Genomic DNA, 23,554 nt, shown 5'->3' with positions numbered 1-23,554 from the left:
TGACACATAGTTCTGGATCCCCGCCTGGAAATGACCACTTGTAAAAGGAAATAAGTTGAATTATTCACATTCCATTTTAAAAATTATTATATTTTACAGTAAAAGCGTAACATTACAAACATTGAATCCATAAATATTCGTCACAGCATGTTCATACGTCATAAAAATGGCAACGAGTGCAGACCATTTTTCTCTAACGACTCTTCTCAACACATGAAAAGATGCTTTTGTCAAGAATCTTTGCTTTCCTCTCCAACGTGTGTGACGGGAAATCGTGATGGAGTTTTATGGCAGCCAGCATTTTCTGAAAACGTCCACTGATGCTAAATCACTTGTTTGTGGTTTACAAATCATCAGATTACTGTTGTCCCTATTTTACTAGTTTTGAGTGATATGAAAAGAAGGATCAGGCAACTTGATGGTAGGAAAGAATATACCATAATACCAGCCTGGAAAAAGCTGATCGGATGCAATCTCGCTGATTTTTTTCATGCTTCTTCTTCAACTCCCTGCATAAGAAATTTGACAGGACTCAACTATGGATATTGACTCTTATTGCTTTATTATTTCCCTATGACTTGCTTTCAATTCTGATTGAGAAGTTTATATGCCAATCTCTTTAGAACTTCATTCCTGTCATTACTTTGACACTTGGAATGACAACGTGTTGATTCACGTTGAATAAACGTGGCGTAACATAAACAAGTGACAAACGTGACAAGACATAAACGTCTTGTATTAAATGCTTTCTGTGACTTTGTATGATTTGAATATTGATGTATAGTCTCGCTTGCATGCATTGGTGTGGAATTGGTTTATTTAATTTTCATTCATTCATTCATCATTTAAATTTCACTTCTAAAGATTTCAGACCAATATGTTCAGCTTGATAACAAACGGAAGGCAAATTCAATGAACACAATATTTAATCCGTCACACGAACATGTAAATACAGCACCAGATACGATTTCGCCGTCTCTAAGGTCTTTTACTGACGCAATGAATATCTACGAACATTTAGTTCTGTGAGTCGATCTCGCATTTGAAAATGTCTCTCCGCAGAGAGCAGACAGACCTTTAACACAATACTTAAAAGACACGAAAATTCTAGCATCTGCCGTCATCGCTTCAAATTATGGAAACCAGATGGCATCAGCAGTAAGATCAGGAAACAAACATAACTGACAATATAAATACAGTACATTAGGAGCCTAACATACACTCACAACACACGTTCCGGCACGTACCAATTCGTTGGGAATTATCCAAATGAATGTTTACGGGAAGTGCATACACGGTTAGGTGGCAGTATTAGTCACTTTGATGCCAACTCTTTCTCCCACTATGAGTCAGAAAAGATTATGACAAAATCTTTGTAGGTTTAGAATTCATGAAAAGTCAGAGAGGCTAATGGGACGTTGATGTGATGTTTTGAGCATCCCAATTGATTGTGGTCAGAAGCAAATCAATTCGAAGAATGTGCGTGCAATTCTCAAAAAAATAATTTTTTTATCTATGAGGAGGAAGGTCGTACTTTCGTATTTTTACTCTTCGATTATAGCAACAGCATTTAAGGTTGTTAAGGCTTTTAAATTTTTTAAATTTTAAAAGTGTTAAAAAAACGGAAATAATCTATCAACATTGATTTGTTGTATTAGATATAATCTAGTGGCACATAGAGAGAAGATTTAACTACCAGCATTTCTTATCCGCTAGTTTTTCAAAGTGGCAAGTCTATACAATTTTATATATTACAAAACTTGTCATTGACTATCTTACCATGCTTTATAGATTACTAAATTATTTCCTCAAAGAATATTTAATAGCAATTCAAAGGCAAGTTGAATGATTACCAGTTTTTTTAATTAAAATTTTGAAGGAAAATTGAGTTTTGATCTAGAACGTTGATGTCTTATCTAATAGATATTCTTACATGATTTCTATTCAAATATTTGGTGTAATTTATAAATGTGATTAAAGACGAAACCAGGATATGTTATAGTTTGTCTCACTGCTTCCATATGAACTCCAAAATTTTTCATAGTATGCCATGATGTCCATGTTTCCTACGTCGAAGTAAAATGCCATGTATAAAATCAGATATGAACAAAAAAGATTAAAAATCTTGATAAAAAAAACTCTAATTTCATATTCTACGGCACGCCCGCGTGAATAACATATAAAATGTCGGCAATGAATTATGTACATGAAGTATAAAAGATTTAGAGATTTGAAAACATCAAACTATTAATTAAAAAATCAAATAATAATAAATGCGCTTTATTACCTCCAGCACTGCCGCTATTATCACCAATTGCAAAATATATCACGAATTATAGAAGAAATATATTATTCAAACAAAATGCAATCGTAGTTTTGTAAAAAATTGAAGTTAAACGAATTATTCTATTCATTATGCAATGCTTATACTCACCTTTTCCGCTTCTTGAATTCTATCCACTACTGCCTTTTCCTGCACCATCATCTTTATTGGAACAATGAGCAAGAACAAAAATCAGTTAAATTTCATAAGGATAACGAAATATTTTAATATCGATTCATAATATTTTTTTTAAATTTACTCGCACATTCCAAACCTCTTTCAGCTAAGTATTGAACTTACCAGGGGGGCAATTTTATTCCAGCAATGTTTATACCGTCATTATATTTGCCTATGGTAAAAGTGAGATAACTTTTCAATCAAAATTAAATTTACATCAAAATATCAATCAATCAAAATTAAATCACAAAACTATGCAATAATAAGAAATTGGGCAACACGGAAAAATACTTACTATTTCCAAGTATGTTGATTCCATTGTTCTTTTTGTCTGTATCGTGATAATAAGGAAAGAGGATGAGTTGATGGCATGTATTCAAAATAAAATATGTAGAAACAAATGAAAGAGTGAGATACAGAACAACGGATGCAATGCAAAACAAATAGTGATCTTTGAAATGTGTTTCTTAGAAATTACGAGTAATATATATAGCAGTGCTTCTCAAACTTTTTTTTTGTTCATGGCACCCTTTTGACCAAACATTCTTCTTGTGAAATTTTGTCTAAACTAGGACCACCTGGAACCACAAGTGGGACATTCCCCTCATCTCAAACCGATTTCTAAATAAATTTATGTTGTACAAAAATTATATAACGGTTGATTTTCGGATTGCTGGGGAAAATTCTCTCCCGTCACCCTTTCTCTTTTAAGAATCCCTAGGGATTTCTACCGGCTTCAAAAACTATCAACTTTTCTTAACCACATTTCTCTTGCACCGTATTTGCTTGATAAATTACATACTGTGTCTATGGAATCAGAGGTAACGCACGTAAATTAATTGCTTCTCACTTAAGTCACAGATGTTAAATATTAAAGTTGGAAATAATCTTAGCAACCCATTGGAAATTGTGAAAGGAATACTTCAGGGCTCTGTTCCAGGACGATTTTTATGTAATATGTCCATAAATGGCCATTATAACATTGAATTAACCGGGTAAATTCCTCACATTCGCAGATTACACTGTACTTCTCTATTTAAATCAGTTTCCGAAATTGGGCAATATCACCTTTTGGTGGGTGATGGAATGTCCGGGGGAACCGACAGGAAGTACTGGTATACCATAGGATCCTATGGGGTCGTTTGAGTTGTGGGGAGATGAAGGAAAAAAAATTTGAAGGAAAGGGTGATGGAACAAAAAGTTGTGATTAGGAAGTTATGATTTAAATGACGAAAATCATTCTCTAGCAAATTTAATAAACACTGACTTTGCAAAAAAACTGAGAACTTACTTCCTCCTCACAATAATAAACATAACTGTTCACTTTAAATCTGACCGGCATAGCTAGGCCTTGCACATAGTATGTACTTGCACCTTCTGCATCTATTTTTATATATTTTATATTGACTGAACGTTTTTCTTTCATTTTCAACTTGACAAAAAACATTCGTTTTGGCTATTTTTCTATATTTTTGAATTCAATGGTACTACAGCAGAACTTCGGGGGATCGAGCATCTATTTAGGTTTTAAGGCCGAGGGATGCTTTCAGAAACGTTCTGTGTTTAGCCAATGTCAAGGTGCCCCCCCCCCCTGATGAGAGCCCTAGACATTGACTACGACTTTTTTCATTTTTGAATTCTTTGTGATTCTTCAATTTATTTCATTCGAAAATTTTTCTGAAATTTTCAATGTTCAACATATATATTGTTGTCAATTTCCAGTTGTTCACATAATTAATATGTTTTCAGTTTTTCATATATAAAGGATGAATCTTTAATAATAATATATATATATGCGTGCGCGCGCTACCATCTTTTATAAAAAAAAATTCCCATCTTTTCTGAATCACCCTGTATACAGTAAATTAGTCCATCATGTTAACGTTTTACTACTCGATATATTCCATTCTCTAGTATTATACGGTTTTGCTGTCTGGGGGAAGTGACTTCATTTCAAACCTCAATCCAATAATAAAACTCCAAAAAAAGAGCAATAAGACTCATAACAAATGACCTATAAACCACTTCCAAACAACTTTTTCACTGTCTTCGAATACTTTAATCTTCAAAAACAATACAAATTCACTTTAATCATATTTAAACGAAAATTCGCTTTACTTTTAAGCATTTTTCGTTCTTTAAATAGATTGAGTAATATTTACTCGTTACCACGTAATTACAAAACAATCCTGAAGAAGCGTTTTATTTACCTCAACGCGAAATTTTTCAGCTCAATTCTTATCGTCACTAATTTATCACCCTTTAAAAAACACATGAAGCAACGTGTATTTTCAATTAGTGACATAGAGAGTTTCTTTTGATTTTTTCAAAATTGTTGTTGAATAAGTAATCAATGCAATTTTACAAATTGCGGTATTTTTCTGTTTTTCATTATTAGCACCAATCTGAATATCACGCGCAATGCGTATTTCATATAGCTGCCCTCCCTACTGCCCAAAAATGCTATGAAATATGTGAAAGTAACGGAAATTTGATTTTTTTTTTTCTTTCGTATCAAACCACAACTTAAATTCTTTTATTTTATTTTTTTCCATTTGTTTATTATTTTGTTCATTGATATGTATTTTTTGTGCGTTCTATTCATTATAATTTTGCAATGGGCCAACCAGTCTCTTGAACCCTTGGCTGATTTTTTTCTCATTTTGAATTTTTTTTTTAAGAAATAAAATTAAAATATTGAAATTCAAATTGCAAATATTAAATGCTTCGCATCTGCGGTTTTCTCACAATTTTCTGTGGTCGCTCTCTAGTCTCCTTCCATAGCTCGCCTTTTGCTTGATTTTCACCAGTGCCCACCCACCTTAGAATATCCCAAAGCAGGCAAGGTTGAGAACCACTGATACATATAATGAGAAATACGCGAGTTGAATTTATTTTAAATTAACTTTTTATGTATCATGACAGACTCACCCCTTCCTTTCGATAATCCAGCGACGTTCAATCCGTTATTCGTGTTACCTATTGTGAAATCAGAAAATTTATTTTATTTATTATACACATGCGGTACATGTATCTCTATTGAAGGTCATCAAAGGGGAAAGGGAAACAATAATTCCAATGAGGTTATTTGTGGTGTATCTCGTGTGTGTGTGTGTGTGTGTGTGTGTGTGTGTGTGTGTGTGTGTGTGTGTGTGTGTGTGTGTGTGTGTGTGTGTGTGTGTGTGTGTGTGTGTGTGTGTGTGTCGCAGCTTGGTTAAGATACTTGACAAGCTTACCTGTTCCTCCTGTTAATCCAAGGACGTTCAATGCGTTGTTGGTGTTCGCTTTTGAAGAAAAGGAACATAAATTTTACACTAACAAAAAATGTCAATTTTTTTAAGATCATACATAACTATAAGTTTTTAAAGGATGAAAAAGCAATTAAAATAAGAAAATTTCCATTCCGATTAGTTAAAATACAGGGTGGTTCAGCAGTCCTCACACACATGATTTGAAAAAAAAAATCAAACGTTTGCAGCATTTGAAAGAGAAAGGGGTTTTAAAGTTTTTTTTTACAACAAACTTTTACATGTGCACCTTTAGTGATGCGGACGATATCAACGCTTTATAGCATTTCTTGCTATGTTATTTGTAACATCGGTGTTATGGGAATGAAAGTAAAAAGAAAAGAATATTTTTTAAAAAATAATTTATTTATTTTAGTTCTGTTGGTCTGTTGCCACAAAACTTTTTAATTGAATTTGTGGATTTTTTAATTTTTTAATTCTGTACTTGCATAAAATTCTGGGTTGTCAAGAAGCCCTGACCTAGAGACAAACACTGCTAAAGCATTTAAAATAGGTTTAAAAATTTCTTTGTTTTTTTTTTTTCTTTTCATTCATACTTCTATTCCTTGTAACACACGTTATAAATGCATACCTGCTTACTGTTCCGATTTTATCATATTTAGTATGATTTTTGCAAAGTGAATACGACTACACGCTTTTGCTTCTAAAAATACGATTTTTTTACCGAATCTCGGTAATATTGACGTTTTCCTGCTTATGTTGCAAACTGATCGGCGTTAGAATCATCGCTGGTCGCCATCACCCCGCTGAACCTAGCCAAAAAATTCCCGCGCGGTGAGGAAACAGTGGAACACCGCTCCGCTGGGAGTTTTCATGATAGTTTCACTGATGCGGCTTATGCGCCGAAACGATGACTCAAGCCGCCTCTGTATTAGACAGTATACTGAGTGATGCACCAATCCTTTAGCATTTATTTGATGGATCAATATTTTCCCGAAATTTGCATGCCATGCTAACCCTATATGGTTTCATTTTTTTTTATATTATATAATAATATTTATAGTTATGTCATTATATGCCATTGTATAGCGTTTTATTTTTTTAATTCAGTCCGAATTTTCTAAATCAACTTGCACCGAAAATTGAGTTCATAATTCTCGCATTTTTGATAGATTTACAATAATAAACTATTATTTTCTGAATATTTGAGTATCGTCGAAATTTCACCATGTCTGAAATATAGAATTACTTTTTAATTGTTTAGATATTCAGAGGCGGTAGTTTTCAGGATTTTTGGAAATTTTCACAAAAAAATAAAGCACTTGAGTCCAGTGCGATATTTATATTTATATTATCCAGTGAGAATTTTAAATTTTGAGTTAAGAATATAGGATGATTTTCAATACTTTAGCATCTATCTAATGAAGTTTTATTATTATTATTATTTATGTTTTCACGTGATCAGAGGACTAGGTATACGAATGGATATTTCAATGTTTCAACGTTTGCCAATTAAAGAGTCAAATAAAAAAAGAAAAGAAAAATAGCAGTGATACGAGAACTGCTTATTTAAGATAAAAATTATTGATTAAAAAAAGTCAATTATATGTTAATAAAATTGGTCAATTCGTTTAGTTGAAATATAACATGTCGAAGAGTGCATTAACACTGCTGAAAAACTTACTGTTTCCTCCTGTTAATCCGAGGGCGTTCAATCCGTTGTTCGAGTTGCCTATTGCGGAAACAAATCATTAATTAAATATTACCAAAAGTATTTTAATTTGAGGCCATGAATGATTGAAAGAATCTATTGTGTTGATAAGATTTTATATTTGATTAGTTAAATGGCAAGTCTTAATGTAGTAACGTTGCGAGACAAACTCACCTCTTCCTCCTGTTAATCCAAGGATGTTCAATCCGTCGTTCGAGTTGCCTATTGTGAAAAATCAAACAGACAATTAATCAAACAAATACCAAAAGCGTTTTAATTTGAGGCAATGAATGATTGGAATAATCTATTGTGTTGATAACATTTTATACTTGATTAGTTAAAATGTAAGCCTTGGTGTAATAACACTGCATGACAAACTCACCGCTTCCTCCTGCTAATCCGAGGATGTTCAATCCGTCGTTCGAGTTGCCTATTGTGAAAAATCAAACAGATAATTAATCAAACAAATACCAGAAGCGTTTTAATTTGAGGCAATGAATGATTGAGAGAATCTATTTTGTTGATAACATTTTATACTTGAGTAGTTAAAATGTAAGTCTTGGTGTAATAACACTGCATGACAAGCTCACCTCTTCCTCCTTTTAATCCAAGGACGTTCAATCCATTGTTCGAGTTGCCTATTGTGAAAACAAATAATTAATCAAAAAAATACCAAAAGTATTTTAATTTGAGGCTATGAATGATTGAAAGAATCTTGTTAACTTGATGAGTTAATTAAAGATAGTTAATCTTAACGAGATGAGTTAATTGATGGTAGTTAGGGAAAATTGAAATAGTTTATAGATATTATATAATAGTAGTAGTAATAGTATGGGAAAATGTAGCAGAGAGAAGAAAGGAAAGTAAGAGGCTACAGTGAGAGAAGGTGAAAGAAACCTACGATATAGTATAAGAATGTAGGTCAAGAGACGAAATTTTGGGTAATAGTGAATCGCATGCGATGGGAAAGTTTAATCCAATGAGGCAGGTTGTTGAACTTATGGGAAAAGCTATATTTTGGAATGCAGTTGTATGTAATCGGAGATAATGAGAAAATGTAATAAAACGGGACCCTAGTTGAGAACGATAGGTGGGTAAAATATTATTCGTGTTAAGCTGAAGACCGCGGCACTGGAAATCTTATGCAAAATAAGATAAGGCTAATCTTTGTCGCTGGTCAAATGCATTGATTTATGAAGGAATGTGCGTCTAGACGGTTTCCATGGACGCGAAACGGATCTGAATTAAATGGTTGGGTCAAACGTTATGGGTGCGTGAGATTTTCCCAAAGAAGGAGAAGGCCAATGAGATTATGTTTGATACTAAAATGTGGCTCAGACGGGAAAAGAAAATTACAAGATGAGCGAATAGAAAGTCTGGAAATAGCGCAAAAGGACGGAGTTGAAATTATGATTAAAAAATATAAACGGATTTTAGAGAACAGAAGAGAGAGAGTTTTTAAAAATTAAGATAGGATTCCGAAAGGGAGAGTTCCGAAGTTGTAGGACGGACTAAAGTAGGAAAGATGAAGTTGATAAAGTGGAGGGCTAGCAGCCTTATTGGGGTAAGTCATCCTCACTACTTGTCATGTTTCTAATGAATGCCGTCCCTTTGCATTGTTGATTAAGACAATAAAAATATAACGCACACGCAAGTACCAGAGTAACCTGTAATGAATAATCATAATAATATGAATAAATGTATTTGTTAAAGTTAAAAGGCTTACTTATTAATTTCGAGTTCATTTTACTTTTAGTTTAGTAAATATTTAATGGCCTGGGTTATTACAGGATTTTGTGGGTTGCTCTTCAAATTTGAAGGAGACCTCAAGTTCTGAGGTCTTGTACACAACGCAAATGAGGAGAAGTTAAGAAAAAGGGAGTTACAGGTGTCAAGGGTCTAAGTATAACCACTAGACCATGATGTGACAAATCGTACAATGATAATGTTGAGAATATTACAATGAAAACTGTCTACCAAGCGTACAATCTATTATGTTGATAAGATTTTATATTTGGTTAGTTAAATTGTGTCTTAATGTAATAACGTTGCGAGACAAACTCACCACCTCCTCCTAGTAATCCAAGGATGTTCAATCCGTTGTTCGACTTGCCTATTGTGAAAACAAATAATTAATAAAAGAAATACCAAAAGTATTTTAATTTGAGGCTATGAATGATTGAAAGAATCTATTGTGTTGATAAGATTTTATATTTGATTAGTCAAATTGTAATTATTAATGTAATAACGTTGCGAGACAAACTCACCACCTCCTCCTTTTAATCCAAGGATGTTCAATCCGTTGCTCGAGTCGCCTATGTGGAGAAAACGAAAGAACACTTTCAGAGCTATAAAATGCTAGTTCAGGGTTATAAGTAGGGCTGGGATTTCTATCACACACACACACACACTTTGCTTAATTTTCATAATTTTACATATTTCGCTATTTTTTCACGGGATAGAACATTTTTACATGATTTTCAATTATATTATGGCCTTTAAGACCTGTTTTCATATTTTTTTCGAGGCATTAGTTAGAATTTCAGTGGAAAAAGATTTTTCTCCAAGCCCCACTGAATGGCCTTGTCCTAAATGTTGCCTGGTGGTCCCTCAAGATCCCCTTCCGTTGTGCTCTTACAGCCTCAAAGATGGCGTTAATAGATTCTGCGCAGGACAAGTAGATAACAAGGCCTCAATCTTATCTGTATACTAGCTATTATACCCGAAGTTGGCCGGATATTCTTCAATGAGACTTTTCGGATCACATGATATCTTTTTTCCTCATTTGAGGGACGTACAAATCGTGTCCAAGTTAACCAATATGGCGACTTCCTGCGCGACTCATGATAGAAACAAAAGAAAGAAAAAAACGTAGTAATGAATAATTTGTTTTTCTCTTTGATGGGCGCTAGGTATTTTGATTTTTCCGCCTTGAACTTCAAGTTATCCATCTTCCTGTTTTTGCTTCAAAAAATGCTTAATTAAATCTGTGGAATTTCTTCGACGTACTTTAATTGTATCGGGCAATTATAGGCCCATAATTAATTTTAAACATCCTAAACTATGTGAATTTATGCAGTTGAATATTAAAAGACAATAAGGAGACATTAATTTTCATGCTTGAGAAGATATGAATAAAAAGTTGAAATTAATGTTATTGATACTGCAACACTATTAAAAATAGTACACATCAGATGGTTCGAATAGGCAGTTATGATAGTACAACAGTCTCAAAGTGTGCGTCGCGGCTTCTAGGGAAGACGTGCTGAGCTGTATATGTGCCTATTTGTGCTTTGGAGTGGTTCTTTTGTGAATGCGCATTGCACAATATCTAATAAATTATTCTGGGGAATAGCAGATGTGAACCATGAATAGGGGGGAGAGAGAACCGCGGGTGACAAAAGTTTGAGAACCACTGAAGTACAGTAATGAGATTGAATACGATGATCGTTTTCTTTATATTTTGGTTGAAAAAGTCTCATATTTGCGTAAAACGGACTCGGAATGCTTCATTCTATTTGAAAATTGTAATTTGTTTTTTTAGATCAAATCGCTTGGCTATCATTTATCTGAGCAGACCTCTGTGAATAAAAAACACTCAAACGGAAAGAAAAGCCCTACAATGTTAATAGAATTTGTTACAATACTGAACATCCATGTTCAACACGCACAATGTCCTTCCGGTACTTTAACCCTATCAGCGGCATTTGGAAGTACGCTCCTTAAAAGCTTCTCAAATCGGCAATGACGAGCCCAAACTTTTTGTAAAGTTGTTTCTGCTGGGAGTAGGAAAACTAAGATGTTTATTTTATACCAATTTTATTTTATTCTAATTTTTGTGATAATAAGATGTTTAAATTTAAATAAAGTACATACAGTGTTTGTCAACATAGCATTTCAGGGCATTCTGCGTAAACAGCGTGGGAAATTTAACTATGAGTCTATGCCATGCAAAGGGTGACGATCAGAGAAACTGAAACTTGTGTTCCAAGTCGCCGGAACTTTAAAAATGCGTAGCATTTACCCGAAAAGCTCAGTTCAATTTTACCATGTTGATATGAAAGGTTCTGTAACTACGCACCTTGTAGTACGTGCATTTTTGATATTTTTTCTCTTAAATCTTGAAAACTTTGAAAGCAAGTATTAAATATCCAAGGAATGAAGAAACAAAATCGAGACACTTTCAAAAAAAAGAAGTATGCACTCGTGAATGCTAAGGAAATAATGTCAAATAATAATTACGAAGCTTTACAAAAAAATAATTGATCAAACAGAGATAATTATACGCCACCTGATATTACAATGATTCCTTCCAATGAGGCCTTCAGCTTTAGTAGCAAATCTGAGAAAATAGATATGAAATGAGATTACTTCTCATAACATTACAAAAAATAAAATGGTGAAGAAATTTGCATTGGAATTCCGATAGCAAAATTTTTCTAAGTTAAGAAGCTAAAAGCAATTGAGCTAATTTGAAACGGAAAAAAAAATTGTCAAAGAAAACAGGTAGCAATTCGTAAATTTAAGTGAAGCAGCTAAAATCTAGCTAAATTACTTTAAGTCAGCAATTAAATGACATTTAAAAGCCTTATTTAACGATGCGATACCCAGAGAATTGCTTGGTGCTGCAACATGCTGAAGCCATTGATTCAAATGGATCCATCTAGGATCCTGGAGGGAAAAATTGTAAAAGCATAGAAAAATATGACTAAGTTCACTTATCTCAACGAACGAACTGCATATAGTGAATGCAAAAGAAAGCATTGTTTTTAAAGGCAAATAAAATAAGCTATAATATTCATGAGCGTTACATTTTCAAGCAGGTATATCGTATATTTCACTGTAAAACTCCGAAACACATAGTAAAATGACGAAATAAGCTTGGCGTGTATGAGAGGAGTTTTTCATAGCGAAATATATCTATTGGATCAAGTTAAAGCGAACACAAGCTGATTTGGCATGCGAATGCATTTACGCAAATGAGTAGGTGCAATACAAACTCACCGATAAGTCCACTCAACCAAACAGAACCACCTCCTGAAAATCAACAACATAAAAAATGGAAATAAATTTCTAAAATTATACATCTGTAGCCAAATATTTCTTCATCTTCACTGCAAGTTATTACTAGAACCATACATACATCCCCGGATAATGGGAACCACGGTGTAGTGTGTAGTGTAGGACACTAACGTACATGCTATGTGTTGTATGTGTTACTCGTTTGGAAGTTTTGCCATCTCTTCTCTTTGAAAATGAAAGCAAGAAAGTGGAATTTTGACTATAAAGCAATTTTTCAGGGTCGTGGGTCTGCTTTGGACACAGTCCAGTCTTTGGACACTTCACTAGAGAGTAAAGTGGAAAAAACGGATATTTATGTATTCGAAAACATTTAAGTATAGGCATGATGAACCGTGTAAATCTGCATTTATATACTCACAATCACATGTTCGGAGACAGTATTAATCAACTCATCCAAAACTAACACTTAATTTTAAATAATTTTATGAATGTTTTTAAGAAACTTGTTACACGTAGCTTATTGAACATGCAAAATATGCCTTCATAGTTTCTCACCTTATCCAAACACGCATTCGATATTCGAAGAGTGTTGGACAAGTAATTCGAATCAACAACTCTCATTTTATTCACAAATAACATCACTTAAGATAAACGGGTGCATAACCTCCGACCAGCGAAAATTGCTTCGGTAGAAAAGTATCAACACAAGCAACACGATAAATATCTAGGCTGATCATGATCCTTTCATTAAAAAAACGGGATATTCTTGCCAAAGGAAAGTGAAGTCGGAAAGTCAAGAAAAGTCATTCCTGCCTAAAAAAATTATGAAAGACAAGTAAAGTTTCCCAAAAATTTTCAGTCAAAAGATTTGTCAAAGGCAAGTGAAGTTTGCATTACGGCTAAAAAAATTATCAGAAGCAAGAGACAAACTGCCAGTTACAGCAGACAAAAATTGTCGAATGTGAGTCAAGTTGGCAGTTACAACGGAAAAAATATTTCAAAGGGAAGTTGCCAGTTATAGTTAAAAAGTATTGTCAAATGCAAGGAAGGTTTCCATTTAAAGCCGAAAAAAATTGTCTAAAGCAAGTGAAGTTGGCAGTCACAGCAAAAAATTTGCCAAAGGCAAGTGAAGTTTCCAATCATTGCTGAAGTTGTTGAAAAATCACCAATTGTGGAGAAAGATGAGTACTGCAAGTCAAAATATAATTCACCAAAAGAACTTACATGTTTGACAAAATAAGTGGTAAGAATATATTTATATATGACTATAATTAACTATGATAGAGTCATAATTACCATAATAGAGCTTCATAAAAAAATTGGACGACTGAAACCACTGGATGTCCCGTAAAATGCTGGTCACATTCGGGAAATGGAGTTAATCCAAATTTGTTGTCAAAAGCTTGTACGTGAAGGGGTTAAATGTTCGAGACAACCATATTCACTATGAAATCCTCCATTTAATATAAAAATTAATGTTTTCTTAATGAATACCTATTTACTGTGGAAAATCTTAGTCATTATTAGACAACACGCGATATCTGATTACGGTGGTGGTTGGCATTCGAATATAATGTATCACGATCACACCGACGTGGTACTCAACTGCCAATGCGTATGCTTGACCGTGCTAATTTACACACTCTTCATCACCCAATGCACCACCTATAAAAACTCACCAAAAACTCTGCTAATTTTCTGATTATCAAGCTTTGTATGAAAGCTATAATCTTCTGCGAAATTCGATTAAGATCTGCAAAATAACACATGCGCAGTTATCAAGTTCGTGCAGATTTTCCATTTGTAATTGTGAGCATAAAGACACAGAAATCGGTATAGTGGGTAGAGGAAATAAATATGGATATGTTGGGGAAAATAAGTAAGTACATAATTTTTCATTCTTAACTATGCAACTCGTATTACCAGATGACGTTGATGAAGAAGAACTGGCAGCACTTGATGATGATGATGAACTGGATTCTGCCGAGCTACCTGATGTCGCACTCGTGGCTCCACTTGTTGCACTACTGCTTGAACTGGAACTCGAACTGCTACCTGTCGAGAGGAAAAAGAAAATGAAGTATCATCTCGAACAAAAAAACCACATTAATTAAGTTCCAATTTCAATGCATGAAATTGATCAATCAGTGAATGTATTTTTTGGGGAGGTTTCATTTTATGAATTGTCCAGTTCTATGATTGTTGCTGTATTGTATGCACTGCTCTAATTTAGTGTTCAAGCTTTCTTCTTCATTAATTTTTATTTTTACCCATCATCACTGGAATTTCACCGTTATAATAAACCAAGAATTTTTTTTTTTCAGATACGCGGGCCAGTTATCATCTGGAAAGTCCACATGATCTGAAATTACAACAAAGAAGCATGCGGTCACCCCTCGTTTACGGCCAAATAGCAATTTCCCTTGCATAATAAAAGTATGCATTTCAAACCCCTGATTAACGGTCATCCTTTTTTTACGGACAAATTTTTCTGTCCCGTCGGTGCCAGTAGGAAGAGGGCGTTTTGTGTAATACTAGTGTGTGATAGCCAGTTCTCTTAGATGTTTTTAAGAACTGGTGGACGGTGCTGTAAGGTAAGGCATAATCAATTCCATGCGGATTCCATAGCAAATACCCTAATAAGTATTTGTTATTAGTTAAACAAAAAATAACGATTCTTATTAAATTCTTTTCGAAATAAACAGTTTCGAAATAAAAAGAAATTAATTTCGGCAATATTTGATGTCGGATACTTGAATCTTAATTTATTTTTAACAGAAGGTTTCAAAATCGTGAGAAAAATTGAAAATCATGAAGAAAAATTGATCAAAAGTTTTGATATGCAGTTGCTTATACAGTCGGGCTCTCTTATAACGAACATGGATATTACGAAATCCAACATGTTCTGTGCATTTCATATTCCTTACCTATTCCTTTTTGATTGCTTATAACGAACACCGATTTCAGCAAAGTGTGCCTTTAGAAGTACGCAGCCTGTAGCGAATCTTCAACCTGTTTTCAAACACGAATTCCGATGAATTTCTTTGTAATGAATCATCTTTATTATCTTCTTTTCAAATCTTATCGGTGGATTAGCCTTTCTACATTGAAGTACGAGTAATAATGCTATATTTCCCTAAAACACGTTCTACTACGTTTTTGAGTACTGCTTTTGCTTCACTTATATTTTACACATTTTTTTTCTCTGTTAAATCATATTTTGTTCGCAGAAAACTTTATGCGGAAAGATAGACTGGGGTTACATATTCCCATAAATATAACCCACAGAACACCTTTAGTGCGCATTTACGAATCTTTAGCTAGATTCGGACGTTAGTTGTTGTGATGTTTCGGGAAGAAGTGAAGTATCGGAGCATTTCTGGTTCTTTCGAAATTTGTCATCCACGGTTTTGAAGAGCAAAAGGGAATTGAAGGAAAAAAAGTTTTCGGATTTGAAAATGTACAAGGAGAGATTCATTTGATCATCATTTCGATCGCACCCTGGCCATTTCCTGCATACGAGGACTAATTAGACCGGTACCTAAAATTTATTGCCGATTCCGAACGGCAGCCTTTTATTATACTCATCGAGAGGTTGGTGCGCTAACCCTTCGTTGGGGGACTCCCTGCGGTAACAACTTTTAATGCAGTCATGTCACAGTTTCTGTTGTACCCGTGTCAGGAAATTTTTCTGACAAGGACGAACCGAGTGTCGAACTCGCGACACATCCTTTAGTACTTAGGCGAGTATCTTATCGACCTAGGCTACCTCGCCCCACATTTTGCTGATTGTTTAAAAACTTGAAATTCCGGTTTTTTGACCAATCAGCGTTTTCACGCTACACGCGTTAGAGGAACCTACTGCTAGGAAAACCTGGGTTTACGATAATTCCCACTACCGTAATATCTGTTTTGGTCTTTCTGCCACAAGGCTTCGTTACGTAATTACTGCAATGTATTCTAATGCATCAACACGCGGTATGCCATACAAACACTTTTTACTTTAATTCGCGTTAGGGAAAAATTGAAATTCATTGGTTAATTTGTAGCGAATAACGGAGGTAGCACATTTCGAAAAATCGTGAACTTTTTGTCGGCCACTAAAAGTATATGATTTTGGTATTAAATAGTTTTACACACTTATCCATCAGCTAAGTTAGTGTAGGTGGTAGCGAGTCCGACTTTGAACGGTTTCCCGACGGATGGGAAACACGGTATCTAGACCACAGAAGCCTGTGAAAGAAACCGTAGCCTCCACAAGCGTGGAGCTGGCAGCATGGGCGGAGATACGGTGCCCCCCCCCCCCAGCGTCAAAGGTGGAGTCGACTGATCTAATGTATATAAGCATATATGAATTGTCATCATCATCATCTTGCCCCCCCCCCAGCAATAATGACCGTGTGCCCCCCCCCCCCCCAGACTTCCAAGTCTATCTCCGCATATGGCTGGCAGGGCTCAAGCCCGGGAACCAGTTCTGTCTTAATGCATAGGCCCACCCGAGCATGGCCCGGGGACCTCAAAAGAAGAGGGGCCTCAGAAAAACCAGGGGTAGTTGTATTTTTCGGGGATTTTCCATGTAGGGAATAAGAAAAATCCCTTGGCTCTCGGGCCCATGATGCTCTTAAAACGGCCCTGCCAGGAACCCAGAAGAGTTGTTAAATTTTTTGTTTACTAGACCGTGAAAAATCTGATCTGGGACCCATACCTAATTTTTAAAGTCATTGTACCAAATTTCGTAGGCACCTATGCACAATTTGAGGCAGTGTCGTCTTGACGCATGGGCCAACTCGGGCACGTCACGGAGGCCTTGAATGAAAAGCGTGGGGGGGAGGATAAAAATGATATATGGTTAAGATTTGCGAGATTAAGCATGTGAATTGGTAAGTTGGCATTTGCAGTCTGGATAGAGGGCTGAGCAGAATCAATTTGTCCGGGAGGCCATGATGCTTTTAAGACGGCCTAGACTTCAGGCCATATCTGGTCCGTTTTTCCAGGAGAGAGAATGTGTAGCCCTGATTTTCGCAAAATTCTAAAAAAAACATATTTTTTTCACGAAAAAGTGAAAAGTAGGAGGTGGAAGTTAGTGACTATAACAGGAAAAGAGTTATAAGCCACTTTTGCAGGATAGAATATCGTCAAACTGTAGCTCGCTTGTTGCTTCATAGATGGCAGCACAAGTTCAAATATTTTTGGGCTACTTTTTGGCTACTTTTGAAGAGGATTTTGGCTGGAAATTTTTTAAGGACCAGGCAACTCTGCGCAGTTCGTTTTCTCGTCATGTATATAGTATGTTGTGTGAAATAAAGTCCGTCCCTTGTGTAAGATATAAATGCATGTCTCTGTAACTACACGCAACCGATGCATCTCATAATCCCCGATATTGGTGACCTTGGAAAGTCTGATCATCAGTTGAGACAATATATCGAAAAAAGAAACAGCGGGCGCATCTCAACGGAAACAACACGTGCTGTTGAAAATTCTCGCCCACGCAAAAGCGAAAGCATGGCGGACGTTGCAGCGGTAAAGATACCACCGTACAATTTCGCCGATCCTACACTGTGGTTCTTGATGTGCGAATCAACTTTCTAACTGGGGATTCCGAAACCGGTAACAGACAGTCGCACAAAATTCAACTACATAGTGGCCCATCTACCACCGGAAGCAGCTTCCATCATCCGCGATGTCATTACGAATCCAACGGCAACAGATCCCTACGGACACGTGAAATCGGAGTTAATCAAGCGCAGTGGTGAATCGTCACAGCAAGAGGTACGGAAACTTCTCACTGGGGAGCAGCAACTCGGTGATCGTCGTCCAAGTGAACTTTTGCGCGTCATGCGGCGTCGCGCGGAATCACACAGCGTTCCGGACGAGCTCATGTTGGAACTGTTTCTTCAGCATTTGCCAACATCTGTGCAATCCATCCTGGCTGCGGTCACACCACAAACGGACAAAGCGGCCGAAATCGCCGATCGCGTCATGGACGTAGCACCACAAGCGGTAAGTGCCTGTTCTAACTCTTCCGCGAATTCCATCGAGGAACGTTTGTTGTCGGAAATCGAAAAGCTCCATCTGCGAATCGACGAGATTTCCCGAGGGTGAAGTCGTAGCCCATACCGAAACCGCTACCCGCGACAGCGTAGCAGATTGAAAAATCGCGACGAGTGTTGGTATTATCGACGATTCGGCACCGATGCCAAGAAATGTGTCTCTCCCTGCAAATATTCGGGAAACGAACTCAGCAAAGAGTAGAGGCGACTTGCTCTTTGCCATGTACGTCACGTCGCCTGTTTGTGAAAGACATGAAAACGAATCTATCTTTCCTCGTTGATATGGGCAGTGATGTTTCGATCTTGCCGGCAAGCCTTTCTCAGCGCAAACAACGGCCTGTTCAAGCGTTCGCAGCCGCGAATTCATCATCCATCGAGGTGTATGGCCAACGTATTCTTTCCGTGGATTTTGGCTTGAGACGAAATTTTTCCTGGCCATTTTACATCGCCAATGTGTCAACTCCTATACTGGGTGCGGACTTCCTTCATTATTTCGGTTAGCTGCAGACAGATTAAAAATAGCGAAATCGGAATTTCACAACATGCTGCAACTGGGGCATTTGAGACCTTCGAGGAGTAATTACGCCTCACCACTTCATATGGTACCAAAAAAGGGTACCTTGGAATTTCGACCGGTCGGAGATTTCCGTGCTTTAAATGCACAAACGTTAAAAGACAAATATCCCATTCCTTGCATTGCTGATTTCACTGCTGAACTGCATGGTACTAAAATTTTCAGCCATGTGGATCTCATAAAAGCCTACCATCAGATCCCAATAAATCCTGATGACATCCACAAAACAGCAATATGCACACCTTTCGGATTGTTTGAGAGCACCAGGATGCAATTCGGATTGTGCAACGCTTCTGCAACCTTCCAGCGATTCATCGATGAAGTGACCAGAGGACTTCCTGGAGTTTACGCATTCGTCGACGACATCCTGATTGCACCAAAAGGTCCTGATGAACACATCCATCATCTCAAGACTCTCTTCAACAGACTTCAAGAATATGGACTCTGCGTCAACGTCTCCAAGTGCAACTTCGGTAAAGAAACCATCGACTTCCTTGGATTCCGGCTATCTACAAGCGGCATCGAACCTCTGACAGATCGAGTTCAGTGTATCTTGGATTATCCACAGCCAACGACCTTGACACAACTTCGAAGATTTCTCGGTATGTACAATTTTTATCGACGTTTCATTCCGAAAGCTGCCGATTTGTTACATCCGTTAATAAAATTTCTCGAAGGTCATAAAAATAAAAAATCACCTCGTTCTGCTCGTGCCAACGACCAACTCGCGTGGACCGATGAAGCAACAAAGTCGTTCACTTTGGCCAAAGATGCCATGGCAAATGCCACACTCCTGAGACATCCACTTCCTGGAGCTAAATTAAGTGTTTGGGTAGATGCTTCAGATGTCGCAGTGGGTGGTGCTCTCATGCAATTAGCCGACAAATGGGAACCCATCGCATTCTTCTCTATGAAATTGTCCAAAAGTCAAAACAAATGGTCCGCATACGACCGAGAACTATTTGCAATTTATTCATCTATAAAAAAATTCAAGCACATGCTCGAAGGCAGGGAGTTCATTATCTACACAGATCAGAGGCCCCCTAATTTATGCCTTCAAGCAAAATCCAAACAAATGTTCGCCGCGACAGCTTCGTCATTTGGACTTGATATCCCAGTATTCAACCGATATCCGTCACGCCCAAGGCTCTCAAAATTATGTCGCAGATGCACTGGTTCAAAATTTTCAATGGGATGGATAGGATGGACCATGAACTTTTAGTACACCGCCAATCGACTGCTTTTACAAGGGGACACCAGTATCGATTGGTGAGGGACAATGCAAGGTTATGGTGTCGCAGGGAATTTTTCTCCAATAGGGTTGTTAATAAATGGAATAGCTTACCCCCGGAGGTAGTAAATTGTAACACAATTGACACGTTTAAAAAGAAATACGATAAACATGTTGGGGTAAATCGAGAAGCTATCCATTCTTAGAATAAGACAACCATAAGTATTCTTTATGGGCATTGTATAATATTTTATCATGTGTATATATTGTTTGTAATTTGTGTTAATTGCATTTTTAATTGGGTTGCTGTATTTTTGAAACATATGACAACCATATTTTTATGGGCATCTTTTTATCAGCCACCTCGTTGGGCATTTTGCCTGTTGTGGCGTTGTATTTGTATTTGTATTTGTCAAGAATCGAAATCGAAGCAATAACTGGTTCTAAAGACATTAATTTTAAAGAATTTGGGGAATTTCAATCAAGCGACCCGGAACTGAAAGAAATTTTGAAGGGTAACAACACATCTCTACAGCTGGAACTGAAGCCATGTCATCTAACAGATGGTGAATTATGGTGTGACATTTCAACTGGCTCACCCAGACCTTTCGTTCCAGACTCGTATCGAAAGCTGATTTTTGACCACCTTCACAATCTATCGCTGTAACAAAAAACCTCATTTGCTCACGATATGTGTGGCCAAACATGAACAAAAACATCACAGCTTGGGTACGCTGCTGCCAATCATGCCAACGATCGAAAATTCAGAGGCACACAAAAGCACCTCTGATGAGGTGTCCAAATCTACACCAGACGCTACCTATGCATCAATGCTGTCTTCGCTCATGAGGAGTTATCACCCGTTTCACCATCTCATAAGAATACTTTCAAGATTTATGTTCATCCTTCCTTAAAATCTTGTTCTCATGTGTTCTTACGCGTAGACAAAGTTCGACCTGCATAAAGCGCACCCTACACTGGACCATATCCTGTAGTGCAAAGGACCGACAAAGTTTTTGTAGTCAAAGTAAATGGTAAATCTATCTCAGTGTCTATTGACAGAGTCAAACCTGCATTCACCATGGATGACAGAGAACCACCTGCAGTCACCGAACTACCAAATGAGATCAGTTCTAAACAGGACTCCAAAAGTCCAGTGTCAACGACAGAAAAAACAGTAACAACTCGTTATGGACGAAGAGTTCATTTTCCAGAACGATTAGTTTCGTATTTTTGATTGCATATGTTTTTACACCCATTTATATTCTTGTGTTATGCCTTTGCATTTTCGCATATGTGTATATATTATTTTCGCATTTTCGCATATGTGTATATATTATTTTCGCATTTCTCGCATAAGTGTTAATTTACATTATTTTTTTTCAAATCATTGCAAATATGTTAACATCGTATACATTCGTATTTTTCATTCATCTGCAAAATATTGAATTCTCAGCTGTCGCAAATATTTATACACACATGCACATTGCGTATTATTTTTTATAATTTTGTATCCTCAATATGTGAATGTCAATCTTGTATTTCCTACATTAGCGTTCGCTCGCTCACTGGGGGGATAGTCTGTGGCATCGCCGCCGACACGTGTGGGAAAAGAAAGCTACTTCCTCAGAGCGAGGATTGATGTACGCGCTCAAAGCGCCATCAGGTGATTATTCTAGTTATTGCGCAGTTCGTTTTCTCGTCATGTATATAGTATGTTGTGTGAAATAAAGTCCGTCCCTTGTGTAAGATATAAATGCATGTCTCTGTAACTACACGCAACTGATGCATCTCATAATCCCCGATAGAAATATATACCTTGTTTGCGCCGCTGTTCAGCGATCAGATAAGAAATAGAACAAGATGTAAAGTTGAGCAAATTATCGTGGAAGGTGAAGCTACGTGATTGGCTGCATGGAGAAAATTAAGAAAAAAGTCTTATAATCACGGAATAGTGGTGCACTTGCGAAATATGCAACCGGACTCTCGGTAAAAGAAAAAGCATTATATTTTGCATGTTTATATTAGGTAAAAATTGTCTAAATGTGAAAACGTTTAACGTCCACAACCGTATCATGGAAAAAATAAAACATTTTTTATTCATTTATGTATTTAATTGCCTATGATTTCTATAACAATTCTGTGTCTCTTTTGATTAGTTAAATCTCTACTTAAATTAAGAAGCCTTGGTGTAATAACACTGCATGACAAACTCACCCTTTCCTCCTGTTAATCCAAGGATGTTCAATCCGTCGTTCGAGTTGCCTATTGTGAAAAATCAAACAGATAATTAATCAAACAAATACCAAAGGCATTTTAATTTGAGGCAATGAATGATTGAAAGAATCTATTGTGTTGATAACATTTCATACTTGAGTAGTTAAAATGTATAGCCTTGGTGTAATAACACTGCATGACAAACTCACCCTTTCCTCCTGTTAATCCAAGGATGTTCAATCCGTCGTTCGAGTTGCCTATTGTGAAAAATCAAACAGATAATTAATCAAACAAATACCAAAGGCATTTTAATTTGAGGCAATGAATGATTGAAAGAATCTATTGCGTTGATAACATTTCATACTTGAGTAGTTAAAATGTATAGCCTTGGTGTAATAACACTGCATGACAAACTCACCCTTTCCTCCTGTTAATCCAAGGATGTTCAATCCGTCGTTCGAGTTGCCTATTGTGAAAAATCAAACAGATAATTAATCAAACAAATACCAAAGGCATTTTAATTTGAGGCAATGAATGATTGAAAGAATCTATTGCGTTGATAACATTTCATACTTGAGTAGTTAAAATGTATAGCCTTGGTGTAATAACACTGCATGACAAACTCACCCTTTCCTCCTGTTAATCCAAGGATGTTCAATCCGTCGTTCGAGTTGCCTATTGTGAAAAATCAAACAGATAATTAATCAAACAAATACCAAAGGCATTTTAATTTGAGGCAATGAATGATTGAAAGAATCTATTGTGTTGATAACATTTCATACTTGAGTAGTTAAAATGTAAAGCCTTGGTGTAATAACACTGCATGACAAACTCACCCTTTCCTCCTGCTAATCCGAGGATGTTCAATCCGTCGTTCGAGTTGCCTATTGTGAAAAATCAAACAGATAATTAATCAAACAAATACCAAAGGCATTTTAATTTGAGGCAATGAATGATTGAAAGAATCTATTGCGTTGATAACATTTCATACTTGAGTAGTT

At 36.3% G+C, this 23,554-nt stretch overlaps 1 protein-coding gene across 2 annotated transcripts in view; it reads right to left on the bottom strand.

Moving 5' to 3' along the window:
* The window catches only part of LOC149088607 (uncharacterized), a 49,214-nt gene that overhangs the window by 2,590 nt on the left and 23,070 nt on the right, over positions 1-23,554 (bottom strand). The window contains exons 13-28 of one of the 2 annotated variants that reach the window (XM_089248175.1): positions 22,763-22,810; positions 22,554-22,601; positions 14,405-14,536; positions 12,464-12,496; positions 11,751-11,801; positions 9,727-9,774; positions 9,525-9,572; positions 8,050-8,097; positions 7,842-7,889; positions 7,634-7,681; positions 7,433-7,480; positions 5,737-5,784; positions 5,432-5,479; positions 2,796-2,831; positions 2,624-2,672; positions 2,435-2,485 (exon numbers count right to left, since the gene is read on the bottom strand). In XM_089248175.1, the coding sequence (XP_089104301.1) occupies position 2,485; positions 2,624-2,672; positions 2,796-2,831; positions 5,432-5,479; positions 5,737-5,784; positions 7,433-7,480; positions 7,634-7,681; positions 7,842-7,889; positions 8,050-8,097; positions 9,525-9,572; positions 9,727-9,774; positions 11,751-11,801; positions 12,464-12,496; positions 14,405-14,536; positions 22,554-22,601; positions 22,763-22,810 (782 nt within the window). In that variant the 3' untranslated portion in view covers positions 2,435-2,484. The remainder of the gene's footprint in view (positions 1-2,434; positions 2,486-2,623; positions 2,673-2,795; positions 2,832-5,431; positions 5,480-5,736; positions 5,785-7,432; positions 7,481-7,633; positions 7,682-7,841; positions 7,890-8,049; positions 8,098-9,524; positions 9,573-9,726; positions 9,775-11,750; positions 11,802-12,463; positions 12,497-14,404; positions 14,537-22,553; positions 22,602-22,762; positions 22,811-23,554) is intronic. The other variant, XM_089248182.1, reaches the window with a different exon arrangement.

The sequence above is a fragment of the Pholcus phalangioides genome, unplaced genomic scaffold (assembly GCF_987345545.1).
Source record: "Pholcus phalangioides strain wild (caught in Gottingen) unplaced genomic scaffold, Ppha-v1.0 ptg000003l_1, whole genome shotgun sequence".
NCBI classification, from domain to species: domain Eukaryota; kingdom Metazoa; phylum Arthropoda; class Arachnida; order Araneae; family Pholcidae; genus Pholcus; species Pholcus phalangioides.
This window is presented reverse-complemented; position numbering and strand designations above follow the sequence as displayed.